The sequence below is a fragment of the Ochotona princeps genome, chromosome 7 (assembly GCF_030435755.1).
Source record: "Ochotona princeps isolate mOchPri1 chromosome 7, mOchPri1.hap1, whole genome shotgun sequence".
Lineage (NCBI taxonomy): Eukaryota > Metazoa > Chordata > Mammalia > Lagomorpha > Ochotonidae > Ochotona > Ochotona princeps.
In genome coordinates this window covers 46,694,830-46,710,842 of record NC_080838.1, presented here as the reverse complement: position 1 = coordinate 46,710,842, position 16,013 = coordinate 46,694,830, and the positions used below count along the sequence as shown (strand labels likewise).

The window sequence follows — 16,013 nt, the reverse complement described above, 5'->3', positions numbered from 1 at the left end:
CCTAAAAATAAGGGCCCGTTTTTCACATTTTATTTCCTTCTCCCCTGTGGCAAGAAAAAAACTATCATTCCAAACACTAAGCAAAACCACAAATGCAGCCACTCTGGAAAGTGGCATGGTAAACGAAAGGGCATGGGCGGACAGGAGTGTGCAAGCCTGCCAACCTCACCCTCAACATCTGGTGGGGAGAGCTGCCAAGCACAACACTGTCTTGCTGGCAACAATCTTCCCATCTAAGTCCTAAGGTCCTGGCAAGCTGAAAATCTTAAAGAAAATTATAACCTAATATTAAAGAGAAAAAAGTAAAGTATAAGGTAATAAAATTCATAATCACAAAGTAGTGAAATCAGAAGGAAGTAAATAAAGAGCATTATTGTCTATCTAGTGTCAGATAGCTAATTAAAATAGAATTTTCTCTGACTTAACTGATAAAGATAGACATGGTGTACAACATTACAGCAGCCTCTTTGCTAAGTCAGATATAAATGAATTGCACTAATCACTTCTCTCAACCTCACCCCACCACCGTCTTTCCATTCTTGTCATTTAATTACATAACTGTTAACAATGTAATGTTTGTTCTCTTAACTATAGGAAGATTTAGGATCCTTTAAAATCTGTATTAATTTTTGTCATACATGGACTTTTCCTCTACGTAGCGACCATCCTCCACCAAGTGACACAAGGGATACCAATTTAACTGGCTTATGATTGAATAATAGTGATGCTTTACTCTGCAATTTATGCATTTTAAAAGTGAGTATTCTTAAAATAGTGCTCAGTAAAAAACATTAAAAGAAGATACACAAAAGTAAAAAAAAGAACTCACTGCATTAACTATATATCAATCAGCTCTGTCAAGTAACTGTATATGCTATGAAATTCCCAGTCAAAATGCTGCCTGTCAATCACTGGGCAATTAAGTGAAGCATGTGCACTGATGGGAAACAGATTCAAACCCTGCAAATGTCACACGGAGCTCATGGAAGACTACATTTGCCTGCTCTGACAAGTGAACAGTACAGTAGCCTTGGAACAGTGATACAACATTAAGACAACTGGCTACGAAGACAGGCCTGGCAATGTCTTCCTGGTGTTTATGGTGTTTCTCTGTGATCTTACACGTTCGTTGTACTCTGGCTTCTGATTCTCAGGCAAAAGCCTGAACACTGTCTGTCTTGCTGTGCTTCATTTTTCTGTAAGCGTTCAAGCTATAAAACACAACGACTCTTCACACTTAAATGTGCTTGAGGCTGGGGTGAGATCTGGATATAAGCAAGCATTAATAAAATGGCTAAAGAGAGCTTAAGGAAGGGAATAGAAGCAAACAGCTAGGCATGCTGCTTGCAATTCTGAGTGTTTCCACCATTTTTGGAGAAACACACTTCATCATGGACATAAATACACATATTCTCGATCAAAGCGATTAGGTAGTGAGTGTAATGCAGGCATCAAAACAGAAGTATTTAGTGTAAGACAAATTATTACTCCAGGCAAAATTACTTCTTTCATCATTACTCAAAAGCTTGCTTGTTTCACTGGGACTAACTTTGCAGGAAATGATTTCTGATCTTGGCAAAAAGAAATTGGAGGGTAGGGGAAGAGTGCATAAAATGGGCTTTATATTCTGCCCACAGCACATTACCTACAACCCATAAATACACCCAACAGGCTCTATTAGAACCCAAGCTGAGTCTTCAAAGCTGATTTGGTAAAAATTAACGTAAGTGCTCCTCTTTGCCCACAGGATAACCAAAGGAGAATATCTGTGTTGGATCCCTGAATTATTGAAATGAATGAAGAACGTTTTGAAGCCTGATAGCAAAACACAGGCTGTAACAGTGTGCTCTTGTTTTAGGATTTTTCTTGAACCAGCAGAATTTTACTCACAGAATATGTTTTATAATTAATGTCTTGAATTTCAGATTCTATAGGTGAGGAGATAGCTGTGTCTAAATATTTGGGCATGCATGGGTTAGTGCAACAGCATGTGCCAATTTATACAATACTAATGCATGCATTTGGGTGGTGCTTTTTGATACACCTAATGAAGATGGGCTGTGTATAAGTGAAGGTTGTGAGGTAGTGCAAACAGCACAGGCTTTGAACACCAACACTGCCTTTTACTAAGTGCGTGATCCTCAATGAACCTTGGTTTCTACACTGCTAAGAGGAAATCATTTATGTGTTCCTTGAAGCCCTGAGGAAGAAATGAGAAAATATCTACCACGAAAACAGTACCATTTACAACATCCAAACAATGTCAGCTTCCTCAAGCCAGAATAAAAATGTTCAAGGATTTCCCAGTAAGTATACTATATACAAACATCCAGGGCCCAGCAGCGTGGCCTAGCAGTTAAAGTCCTCGCCTTGAATGCCCCGGGATCCCATATGGGCGTCTCCCGGCAGCTCCACTTCCCATCCAGCTCCCTGCTTGTGGTCTGGGAAAGCAGTAGAGGATGGCCCACGGCCTTGGGACCCTGCACCCATGTGGGAGACCTGGAAGAGGTTCCTGGTTCCTGGCTCTGGATCGGCACAGCACCATCCATTGTGGTCACTTGGGGAGTGAATCACTGGATGGAAGATCTTCCTCTCTATCTCTCCTCCTCTCTATATATCTGACTTTGTAATAACGTAAGTCTTTAAAAAAGAGAAAGGTAACAGTTTAATGAAAATGGAACAATTAGCTATGCAATATTTTGTCACTTCTGTAAATAAGCAGCAAGTTCCTAGAGCTGTTCTAACCATGGAATTTCATGAAGGAGTTATGACTAAATGCAGGAACTCATGTATAAGGGTCTCTAAACATCTAGACATCCTCTGATACCTACACTGATAAGTGACAAATATTTCGTCTGAATTTTTTTTAAAGATTTATTTATTTTTATTGGAAAGGCAGATATACAGAGAGGAGCAGAGATAGAGAGGAAGATCTGTCTGATGATTCACTCCCCAAGTGACTGCAACGGCCAGTGCTGTGCCAATCCGAAGTCGGGAACCAGGAATCTCTTCCAGGTCTCCCACGTGGGTGCAGGGTCCCAAAGCTTTGGGCCGTCCTCGACTGCTTTCCCAGGCCCAAAGCAGGGAGCTGGATGGGAAGTGGAGCTGCTGGGATAAGAACTGGTGCCCATATGGGATCTCGGGGCATTCAAGGCACCGCTAGGCCACGCTGCCGGGCCCTAGTCTGAACGTTTGATTCTCACCTTAGAATCCCAACAGAGCTGATTATATAAAATATTGCAACTTCCTTAGTTTAAACATCTAGATTAACTGTAGACTAAAATACCAAAACTGGTAAGGAATGAGCTAAATTATGGCACTTTATTTTCTTTAAAGAAACTAATTCATATTTTTCAAAGAATGAAACATTAAAAATTCTCTTTATATTATTAAAAAATTAAAAATTAATTTAAAACAATTTTAAAAAGAAATGGAGCTCTAAAAATTCTAACTAGGAAAATTTAGGAAATTCCAATTGGCTTGAGGCTTGAATCCAGAAGCCTGCACTCAGATTAAACCAAAGGCAAATAAAGACCACTAGGACTAAGCAATAGCATTATCAAAAGATAAAATTGGACAATGTTCCACACATTGTTACTTTCTGCCTATCACACCCTTTCTCAAACTGGCTGCCTACTGGCATCATGTATGTTCACATTATGCAATTGAGGTGACTAGGCCACTTTTAGAAAACTTACACACACAAGAGAACACCCCCTCTCTTTGTCTTCCATCTTGCTGTGGAGACAGGATCATTGAAACTGGTGTGACAATTCTGGGTTACAAAGTTATCTTAGGAATGAGGTAATGCATCTCGGAACAACTAGGCAGAAGAGGTTTGGGCCCAGGGTCCAGTAAGGCCGCACTAGCCCTGGTTTGTCCACCTAAGATTTTTCCTGAGAAAGAAAATAAGCTACTATCTTGTTCAAACTAATATAATATAGGTGTTTCATTTAGTTGTTATCCTGGCGGATATTGATTCCAACATCTTATAAAGGTCTTCACACAATTTGTACTAGGGTGTCTTTCACTGCCAGTTAAGCTGGCAAGTTAGCTGACTGACAAAAGTGAGGCTTTAAATGCTCAATATTGTCTTCCTCTGTATTTCTGCTCACCTCAATTTCTCTCCTGGTTAGATCTCACTTGTTTTGCACTCTAGTCTTCCCCAATAATGCGTCCTCTTAGCATTCTCTCATTTTTCTATATCTCTAGACATCCTAGTTTTTATACCTCCTTTATTACAAGATATTTACAATCCATTCAAATCAACAAACTCTGGACGATTATTTATTCTAGACTTTGGATTTCAAAGAAATTTTTATTTTCCAATGTAGAGGTAGATTTCTGCAGAGCAATGATGTTATGTTAAAATGCAAATTCTCCATGGTCACACTCATACTGCAAACATATTTTAAGGGTTTGGCACTAGTGGATTAACAAATGAAGATATAGAAAATTATACTTAGATATGTTTACATATAGAAAATTATACAAAAGACTGGGGTTAAGTTGACATAAAGAAAGGTATGATTTCAAAACATTTTTTTAAGAATGCTATTTGAAAGTGATATGCTTTTCAACATTAAATATCCATTTGGTAAACAAGTCATAAAATAAATTAAAGAATCATTTTATATGATACTCAGCAACACACCATGTTGATACAAACCTTCAGTAAAGTTGATTTATATCATTAAGAATAACTGTTTTCCATTTTAGCGTTTTTTGCAGCACACATATAATTTCAGCTAGTATAAATGAGCTGAAAATTGATTCATATTTCAAACCATTCTCTAATGCCTACTGAGTCTTTATTATGTATGTCACCTTATGTCATTCACCTAGAACAACAAATATATGTATAAAACAAGGCTCTGCCCTTATTTTAAATGCTGTGTCTACTTCTCTAAAACAGAGGCAAATGGGAACTAAAGAAGAATCTCTGATCAGTGTTTTCCTATTTTGTTTTAAATAATGAGTTTGACAATAACCCTAGTAAAGTAACAGGTGCCCTCTCTACCCCAAAAAAATAAAAAATGAAAGAAAAAAAAAGACAAACATCTATAAATGTACTCATACATATAAACACTAAGGCATGCATTCGCATCATTGTCATACCTTTGAAACATCATTTAAATAAATTCCTCTTTACAATATCCAGTATTCACTTACTGGGAAATAAAATTATTCAATGTAAAAATAGGATGAATTTTAGCCTATTTGCAAATATAGAACATGCACAAAATATTAAAAAATCTTACTACTAAGCTCTTACCTGGCATACTGAAGAATTAAAAATCATTATGACATCAGCTGAAATAAAGATATACCACATCGCCCATGATTTGAGTGCATTAAAGACCATTAGTATAAAGATTTCATTTAGGTAATGGTATGTATCACTCTTATTTTATCAAGAAACAATGAGGTGGACTTACTTCGATACTGAAATACCCTCTGTCAACATAGTCCCCTAAGAAGAGGTAGCGAGTGTTGGCAGGAGATCCCCCCACTTCAAAGAGCTTCATCAAGTCAAAGAATTGTCCATGGATATCTCCACAAACTGAAAGAGACCAACAAAATCCATTTTATGGTCACATTTTGTTACAACTCTGAGTTAAATCATAACAGTGCAAAATTTAAGCCCTGAACTGGACTGGATTAATTTTGACCACAATATTGCTTTGTGAATTAGGAAAATGAGACAGAAAAGTGAAATACTCTGTTCAAGTTTCCATGATTAATAGGTGGCCGAACTGACTCCAGCATCCAGCATTCAAGTCCGCTGAGAACAGTCAGACTAGATCCACGTGGGAAATGACAATGAGCATGGCAATTATTCCACATTTTAAAATAATACATGAGGCACTGTGTTAAGAAATTGATATGGATGTTCTAACTTAATACTAACAATCTCAGGGGACAGGTTCACAATATGCAGTGATGGGCTCAGGAATTTGGCATAATCTATACACAACTGAGGTCTATAGGTAGGGCCACTACCAACTACTGGCTCCTGCGGATATCAAGATATTTCATTAAAAAAAAAGGTGCTTTATGGAACTTAAAAGGGAATTTTATCACATTTTATAAGCAACTAAGAAAAAAAGCTGAAATTATAGTTTTGAAGCTAAGATAATGCCAAATTACTGAGCTGAAAAGAATATTAAAAACTGTTACAGTACCACAAATCACTTGATATTGAAAACCAATGCACCTCTTTTTTAAAATTTATTTTATTTTTATTGCAAAGTCAGATACACAGAGAGAGGAAAGACAGAGAGGAAGATCTTCCGTTCATTGATTCTGTGCCAATTTGAAGTAAGGAGTCAGAAGCCGGGAACTTCTTCCAGATTTCCCACATGGCTGCAGGGTCCCAAGGCTTTGGGTGGTCCTCAACTGCTTTCCCAGGCCACAAGCAAGGAACTGGATGGGAAGCAGGGCTGCTGGGTTTAGAACCAGCAGCCATATGGGATTGCAGTGTGTGCAAAGTGAGGACTTTAGCCACTAGACTGGTATGCCAGGTCTCCAATGCACCTCTTTAAAGCTAGATATTTTGATACAATTACTTTTTAGCATCTTTCTTTTGCTGAACTTTTTGGGAAAAGATTTATTTACTTATTTATTTATTTATTTACTTAATCATTTTGGAAGAGTAACAGAGAGATGCACACAAAGAGAAAGGAGGCCACATCCGTTACAGCTAGGACAAGCTGAAGACAAAAGCTTCATCCATTGTGCCTACATGGGTAGCAAGGCTTCAAACACTTGTGTCACCTTCCAGTATTTCCCAGGTCATTAGCAGGGAGCTGGATCAGAGTGAAGGGGCAGGTACACAAACCAGCACTCATAGGGAATTCCAGCATCATACGTGATGGCACTGTTTGCTATGTCACAACACTAGCCCCTAAGAGTCTGTTTTTAAAACCCACTTACTCAGGGCCAGCACCGTAGGTTAACAGTTTAAACTAATGTGGAATACTACAGCCCCTATTAGAGTGCTAGTCCTTATTTCTGATCTAGCTTCCACTGATGCACTTGGAAGACAGTGGTGAAGGCTTCCTCTCTCACACATGAAGAGAACTGAGTACATTTCATGGCTTCTGGCTTTGTTCTGGCCCAACCCTGGCAACTGGGGAGTGAACGAGGAGATAGATGCCCATCTCTCCCTCTCTGTCTGCCTTTCAAATAAGTAGAGAAATCTTTTTTAAAAGAGGGAGGGAGGTACTTATCTCATGCTTACTATTTCCTTACTAATTTGATAGTGCTAAAAGATTATATTATAAAGGTGAAGAACAGTATAGCTTAAACCGTTTCTGTTGCCTGGAGGTTCATTGTTAAAAAAATGATATTCAGTGCTTAAATTCAGATTTTTTTTCTTTAATATTCATTTATTCATTAATTACATTGCATTACATGACACAATTTCATAGGTACTGGGATTCCCCCCCCTTCACCCCAAACCCTTCCCCCATCATGAATTCCTTCACCTTGATGCATAACCACAGCTCAAGTTCCGTTGAGATTCCCTAATTAAAAGTTTACACCATACAGAGTCCAGCATCCCACTTGTCCAGTTCAAGTTCAGCTTTTCTTCTCAAGCAGCACATTATATCATTGGATGTTATGTTTTAAGATATACATTAATATATATGTGGATATATATATTACTATCTATCCAAACGTTATGCCTAAATCATGAACATGATGTAGCCACTGCCAAAACAATAAAGGTGGATGAATTCAGAAGACCAACACATAGTATGTGAACACAGTGCACACTGCCATTAGCAACAGGTTATTGAAATTCTTTCAGATGTATTCCTTTATCTGACAAAAGCTGACAGAATAAGTCTAAGTAGTTTACTGAAACAATTATAAAACAATGCATGGAATAAAAAGATCATGTAAATCCTAATTTTTATCATCATAGAACACCTAATAACGACGTACAACTCCATAAAATAGAAACAGCTACAGGTGGGTCTATTTTGTAACCTTATTCGGAAAAGCCATCCTATCGAAATGAATATCAATAAGAACATAAGTAACATGGAGACATGGAGTAGTAACTATGAATACGAATCTTTGGATTCCAAACACACAGCTTCTTCCTTCTTTTGAGCAAAGATACAAAATATACACTGTAGAATTATTTTTTCCACATTTGAAATAATGCTTAACATAATAAGTATGCATTTTTATTCTTTGGGAGAGTTGAGGGTCTTGCAATTAGACCTATTCCTACAATGCAGTTAAGAGATCTGGCCGTGGAGACATGGCACCCTAATGCACCCTCTCTTAATAATATGCAGTACTGTAACTGAAGGAAGGGAAAAAAGGCAAAGAGTGGTAAGCTTCAAACATCACTAGGATGCATTTCACTTGTGGAAACATGAAATAATAATGTAAGATGGTATCCATCCTAACATACATATGATGTACTGGCACAACTTGCTTTACTAAAACTTTTAAAAGGCATGTCTAATGGCCTAATGGTTGTTAGTCAACAAGTAATAAAATAATCCATCTTCCACTGATTGACCATTTGTAGCATGTTTAGTGTGGATTGTTTATCACAAGCATCAATTTCACTCAAGTAAGAATTTTATACAAGCCAAGTACGTCTCAAACTCCAAAACAAAGTTTGGTTGGAAAATATGTTAAGACATGGACTGAGGTAAGGAACTTTTAGGGGAAAAAGAATGAACCAACACAGTTTCTTTTACGCAGCTCTGTCATATGTAAGTACCTCTGACCCTGACCCTTTCACCTGTGGCTGGGACAGGAACCAGTGCCCATATGGGATGCTGGCACATTCAAGACAAAGATTTAGCCACTGAACTATCATGTTGGGCCTATAAATACCATTTTTCATGAACTTTTGAAGTTGCTTTGTATTAAGACATTAATTCAGGTTGTGAACCACAGGTTAGGAATTAAGCGTCTGTGACAACTGACCCAAACTGTATTAACATAGCCTGCTAGCCAGATGGAAAACATACATATGTAAATAAGTTGGCTATAGAAAGTACAGAAGTATATTATCATTAATATTCACTAAACTTGTCTTCATGTCCCATTATAATTTTTTGGCAATACATCTCATTGGTAAGATCATTATGGTTATTGGATCTTAGCTCGATGACTGGATTTTCACAATGTCTCCCTTCAATTCACTAGATCTTCAGTATATGTCACATGCTTAGAGAGATAAAGAGCACCCCATTTAAATAGCTAATTCTTCACTGTCAGGAAAGATCTATTTGATGTCTATGTATTCTTCTTTCCTCCCTAATTTTTCTTGTTCACTCTGTCCCCAATGCCTAGAACAGGGCTTGCACACACCCACTGGGCACAAAAGAAATACGTGCGCCTTAGGATCCTTTCAGTTGGCCTTGCCCTGCTTAATCTTGAAATTCATTAACTATGAAGTCAGAGACTGTGAGGCACCTTTGAGATTGATGGAGATGATGACAGGTTTATGGAGTTTGCTTTGGCAGTTTCTAAGAAAATTAAACTTACTTGAGATGCCGATTGTGTTAAACCATTACATCACAGACTTTGAAATAGGGTGAGGCAAGGCGGGTGGAGAACGTGGGATGTCTTTGTATCTTATGATGGTTGACTCACCTGGTTCAACATTAGAATCACTTGGAGGAGGTTTTAAAACTATAAACTTTTGGGCCCTGAATTAGAATCTCTAGATTAAAAACAAAACCAAAACCAAAACCAAAAAATGGTTAAAACAGTAATACAAGGTCAAGTGTTTGATATGGTAATTAAGATGCCCAGGAATGGCCCATATCCTATCTTGGGGTCTGCAGTTACGCATCCTGAAATCACTTCAGATTCCAGTTAACATAGACCCTAGCAGTAGGTAACAGCTGATGTCTCTAGTGGCTGCCTTTCTGCCACTCACTGGAGACATGTGGATGGAGTTATTGGCTCCTAGATTTGGCCTGACCCAGCAACAGCTGTTACACGGATTTGGTGACTGATCCAGATGATGTGATTTCTGCTTGTCTCTATTTTTCCTTAAACAAAGATGGCAACAGATACAGATTGATTAACATATTGTTGGGTGACCCTAACCTTGCGTGTCTGATTAACTGGACTTGGACATTTCAGACTACGTTTTAGCGTGCCCAGCCCTCATTCTGCATGTTTTCATGGTTCCACTTTGCAGAGGTTTATTGAAACTTTAAGAAAAAATGACTAGCCACTGATCTCAAAATTATTTTGCGCAAAAGTAAACTTGGCCTTCAACTCTATTTTTTTAGAACTTTTGGAAATACTCTCCTATGAAGCAAGGGTGTATATTTGAAAGGCAAATTTTCATAGTTCACTTCAAGTAGATGTGAAATTAGGGTCTCATTATGTGAAGGAATCACTCAACGAGGAAGAATGAAAGCTAAAAAGGCAATAACAAAAGGACATTTCACTCAACCCTTGTGTACTGTAGCTTTAAGTTAGGATTATTTATCCTAATGTCCTGATATCTGAGAACCTTCATTGGTTTGACATCAAACTACAGGAAGAAAACAATCACTCTAATGAAGTATGAAGAGAAATTCATAGATAAGTACTTAAGAGAAGGGAGAGTGGAGCTATGGAGATTACACAGCATGGCAATATCCTTCACTTACCACTGGCCCTCACTTTCTACTCTCTTTCTTCTTGGCTATTGAGACACTGATACCCAAAGAGAAGTACCTGTACCTACCAGAATCCAACAGAAAATGCAAGCTGTTAATTTGGTTGCGCCAAGCATTCAATACTCCATGACACTAGGTCCTTTCACTTTCAACTTCACTTGATTTTACAGCACTTCTAAATCAAACAGCCTTTGGTAAGTTCTATTATACCTTCAAAGCAAGGCCATGCTTCCCTGGCTTATGTTGGTTTCCCACCTTCCTCTGGGTTCCTAGTACAGGCTTTTCATTGCCAACAGAGCACTACTGTTTGGTAATGTATCTACTCTGAGGGACGAGTATGATAAACCTCTGATGTGAAAAAGGTGTGTGGACAGGTACCATTTCACATTAGAGAGAAGGAGTAAAGTTCTGCAGTTTCCCACATAAGCAGAGTGACTCTAGTTAGTGATGCTGAACTGTATATATCAAACTAGCCACAAAGAAGCGATTAAAATTTAAAGTGACTATATGCTAATTATTCTGATTTGATCAGTGTGCACAAGAATATTACATTATACTCTATGTACAGCTAATATGCATCAAACTAGAAATTTAAAAAAGGAAAGAGAAGCAACAAAGACAAAGACATAGAAGCACAATATAGGACATAAAAACACTCCTAGGGCTCTATAAAAACAACCATCTATGTGGCTCAACATTTGGAAATAATCATAATATGATTTTAATTGGTTAATAGAACTGTGCAAATTTGTTTCAAAATGTCAGCAAGTTATATCATTTACTAATGTAAATTCATGAAATATAGTGAAATAAAATAGTTTTTTTTTTACTGGACCATTTTTATTCCTGTCATTAACAACCAATATGGCAAGACATGATAGTGCTTTCCCGTGCATCAGTAAGAACTACCAAATACACTGAACAGTCAAATATATTTATCTGGAATAAGTATTTGGTTCTAAACATGGTTACAGTAACACAGAGACAAACAGTGCAAAAATGACCAATATTTTAGAATGTTTACACACCATTACTATCTCTTACAACTAGAGAATATGTATATTTTACCCAAATAATAAACTATTTAGAAAGGTGTAAGGAATAACTAACGCTGTGTAACAGCCTTTTAATACTGCTTTCTTCTCTCCATGACTCCCTGCCCATATTAAATAAAACTTGGAGAACTGTTTTCACAACTCACAGATCTAAATTTTCGATCAAAGCTGAAGCTTTTATTGTTTTTTTTAACACTTCAAGTGGGAAGCAGAAAAATAACATGCAGAAAAAAACTTGCTTTTATTTTTTAGGAGTAGGAAATAAACAGCTTTTCCCCTAATATTGCTAGAAACACTTTTATTTACCTGAAAGAGCAAGAAACAAAGAGAGAAGCGAAAGAGATCTTTCACCTGTTGGTTCACTTCCCAGATGGCCAGGTTGAGTCAAGTGGAAACCAAGAGCTCCATCTGAGGTTCCTACATAGATGGCAAGGCCCCAAAACTTGAGCCACTCTCTGCTACCTGCATTCCTCCGCCATTTAGCAGAGAGATCTAGAGTGGAACAGAAGGGACACTAACAGGTGCCAGGATGCCAGTACTACAAGTGGTAACCTTGTCCACTCCGCCACAATGCTATCCTTTATTAACAATCATTCACAAAATAAAAATGCACATAAGCCCACCTACCATAAAGGGTATATTTAGAGACTAATGATGAGGGCAGTAGTCAGGGAGTCAATAGCGTAAACTCATGACTTGATTCACTACGGATTACAGCGAAGGAGCACTGAAACGAAACGGCAATAAACAGCTAGCGCAGTAACAAAGGGCTCTTTGTAGCTGACTAAGTTCTCGTGACACACAAATTGAACAATGAGTCAGTCACAAGACAAGCCTAAGAGTCTCCTGCACAAGTTCAATCCCTGTAGAGACAGTAATGACAGAAGATTGAAGACAAAGAAGCCCTTGAGGAAAGAATTTCAGGCAAAGAAATGGGGAAGCCCAAGTTATAAAGATAACAGAGACCAGAACTAGGTGTTTGCCTTGCACCTCAGACCAGAGACTTGATGTTCTTTCTAATGGGCAGTCATTCAGAAAAAACCCATGGTCAGATCTGTTAGCTGTATAAATCTAAAATACATTAGAAAATCTGTCCCAAAAACTTTATCATGTCATTATCTAACGATTCTTTAAAAGAATTCCATTATTTCTAACTTTATATTGGCAAGTACATTACTGCACGGAAAATGCAATTCAATGTACATGGCTACATTCAACTCACCAGGATGAGGTCCTGGTATAACTGCTGGGCAAGTGATAGCTTGTGCAGTAGTTGTAACTTTTAATTTATAATTTAGCTTGTTCTAAAGACATTTATTTCCTCCAAAATACTGTCATTTGTCATCTTGGAACACTTGTGTGAAGTAAAATAACTTCTATAAGTTTTTCAAATAAACTAAAACATTGCATTTTTTGCTTTAGAAGAGACATTACTGAATCACTGAGCAATTTTTGCTGTATTTCACTCTTACTTTCAGCTCCATTTAATTCCACCTCATATTTTTTACCTAGTGGACACATTTTTCCCCAAGAATAAAATTCCTAATGCCATGGGGCTAAAGTTATGTCTAATTCTCAGCATGCTGAGAGTAAGTTATTGAATTCGATGGCCTTGTTTTTGAATGTTCTAGTTATCAGAACTTTTTCTTTTCCAAAATCTACAATTGTTTAGAGAAAGATTGCTGTGTTGAGATGTTTTGATAAAGTTTAATCACAGTGGACCTACTAAAAGTACAAATATCTTTCTTCCTGTTGATGATCCAGGTTTATGTAGCCTTTGGTGGACAGTAGCAGACACATAGTACTCTGGCCAAATATGTGGAATTCATTAGCAAAATGTGCAAACAGTAGAAATTAGGCAGTTAGTAACATAAAAGTGAGACTGGAATTTTTTTGTCATTTGCTTGCATACAGGCATCAGCATTATGTGTACAATAACCTAAAAAGGAATAAACTAATGAGTGTCCAGTTCACTAACGAATTATGCCTCATAATATTAATATTTTATCTCACCGTGAATATTTACAAACATTAAACATAAATACTTTATAACAAAGCATGAGTTCTTAAACAAATCACTCTATTATATCGCACACTACTAGTGTTTTAATCAAGATGTGGTGAACAGAAATTTTAGAAATTTTAGAGTTTTAGAGTTTTAATGAATAACACAATATACTTAAATACAAGAAGTAGCAGTAGCACTTGGACATTTTACTAAGTAATAATTACCAAGTACAGATTAATAGCTATAATTTTGAAATTATTTTTACTATTTTGTGGTGATAAGAAACCATTTACCAAAGTCAATGAAAGATTTTACAGTGCAATTTAAAAAAAATAGTGGAATATAAAATAGATTTACAATAGATAACTGTGATGACAAAAATACAGTACTAAATACCTAATTCCCTACATAAACTTCAACCTGTGACTTCATAGCTCAAAAAAGTATTAGAACAGCCTGTTTTTCAAACCAGTTTACAAAGGGAAAAGTACAAATGTGATCACAGTTTTTATACAGCTCATTAAAATTACTAAAAATCAATTACTAAAATGTAGGTTTGCTTTTTTTATCCCAAAGACGAGTGTCCTTTCTGTTAATTGTTTTTTCTTTAAAGATTAACACTTTCAAAACATTTTGTTTACCAGAAGAATGTAGTTTATTGAGTAAGAACATACTCATTCCATCCTTACTTTCCATTTCAGCACCCAGAGTACAAAAAAGACACATACTTATTAAGAAACACTAACAAAATTTGTAAGTCACAGTCATGGCTATGATGCTAATAAACAGTAAGTCAGCAAGTATCAAGAACATGCGAAGCCTTAAATAAATGTTGTCATTTCTGTGTTCATGGGTTTAATGAGTTCAGCTAGTTCACTGAGACTTTGTATCACCAGTCGATTACATTTCAGAATCACATGAACTTCCCGCAGACACTGAAAGATCGGCTCTTACTGTAACCAGTTCTTTGGTGTTGAGCTCTGTCATAATGTTTTTTTAAATTATTATTATTTTAATGTATGCCTCAATGTCTATGGTGTTCTTTCAGTCTGTTCCCCCCCTAGGGAGAAGCAACCATGGAGAGAAGTTCCCCACTTAGGGAGTGCCATGGTTAAGAACACAAACTGTGAAGCCAGAGTGGCTCTAAAGATGACCACTGTCTTCATTTGAAGCTGCCAACCAGCTGAAGTACCTGGAGAATTTAAGCTAGTCTATCTTGTTCACGTTTCTTCATGCGTAAAAATAAGTCTTAAGATAGCACCTTCTTCAAAGGATTATAATTATACCCTGCCCCTAACACAAATGTTAAAATAAATGTCTGCTATTATCCTTCCATTTTTCACTCAGAATTTTGGGGGCATATGCATCACAGTAGCTCATTGTTAGTTTAAGGTTTGCCTGTGTATGCTTCTTGCTTGACTTTAGTCAATAAGCTGTGAATTCCCTCCTCTTTGTTTATTCTCACTGAATCAGCCTTTACCATAAATCAAAGGAATCATACCATTTTTGAATCTGCTTCTCCCTATGTCCTCTTCTGCTCATACATACTATAGCATTACACGTTTTAAGGCTATGACCATCCTGCTGTATAATTACCACTTGTGTAACCTGATAAACACAGGCCTCACCTGCATTAATACAAAGAACTTCAAGGTGTACCACTTAGGATTTAAGGAATAATAATTTAATGGGTTAAGCTACCGCCTGCAGTGCTTGCATTCCATTGTCCTTGCTGTGCCACTTCCGACCCAGTTTCCTTTTAACGTGCCTGGGAAAACCAATGGATGATGGTCTAAGCCCTTGTACCTCTGCCATCTATGTAAAAAAGCTGCATGAAAGCCCTGGCTCTGAGCTTTGGTATGGTCCAGATCTGGTCACTGCAGTCTTCTAGGTAGTGAATCAACAGATGGAAGATCTATATATTTATCCATCCCTCACTCTTTCTGTAACTTGGCCTTGCAAATAAATAAACCATTCAAAAGAAAAATAAAGCAGGAAAAAAACATTAGCATACAGAAGGTAATAATGCAATGTGAAGCAAAAGTGGTAGTTAATTCCACGGACATCTAAGAAACATTTAGAATGTTCTGCAAGATAAGTAAACTCATTATCTGCCATCAGTGGAGCTGTAAGTAAAACACATCAAACTAATTCTATTTTTTCTTTTTCTATTCAAACGTATGCAGTCATATATTGAAAGCTCTTAAAGCTGAAATCAAAATAGTCTGGGTTTCAAACTCTAAACTCCCCATTTTCTAAGTGAAGAAATATCTCCAAATAGCTTCAGGGACA

General features: G+C 37.1%; 1 protein-coding gene across 2 annotated transcripts in view; it reads right to left on the bottom strand.

Annotated features, from left to right (window-relative positions):
- The window catches only part of PPP3CA (protein phosphatase 3 catalytic subunit alpha), a 294,420-nt gene that overhangs the window by 61,500 nt on the left and 216,907 nt on the right, over nt 1-16,013 (bottom strand). For both annotated transcript variants that reach the window (XM_004594298.3, XM_004594299.3), the window contains exon 3: nt 5,439-5,563. In XM_004594298.3, coding sequence (XP_004594355.1) covers nt 5,439-5,563 — 125 coding nt within the window. The remainder of the gene's footprint in view (nt 1-5,438; nt 5,564-16,013) is intronic.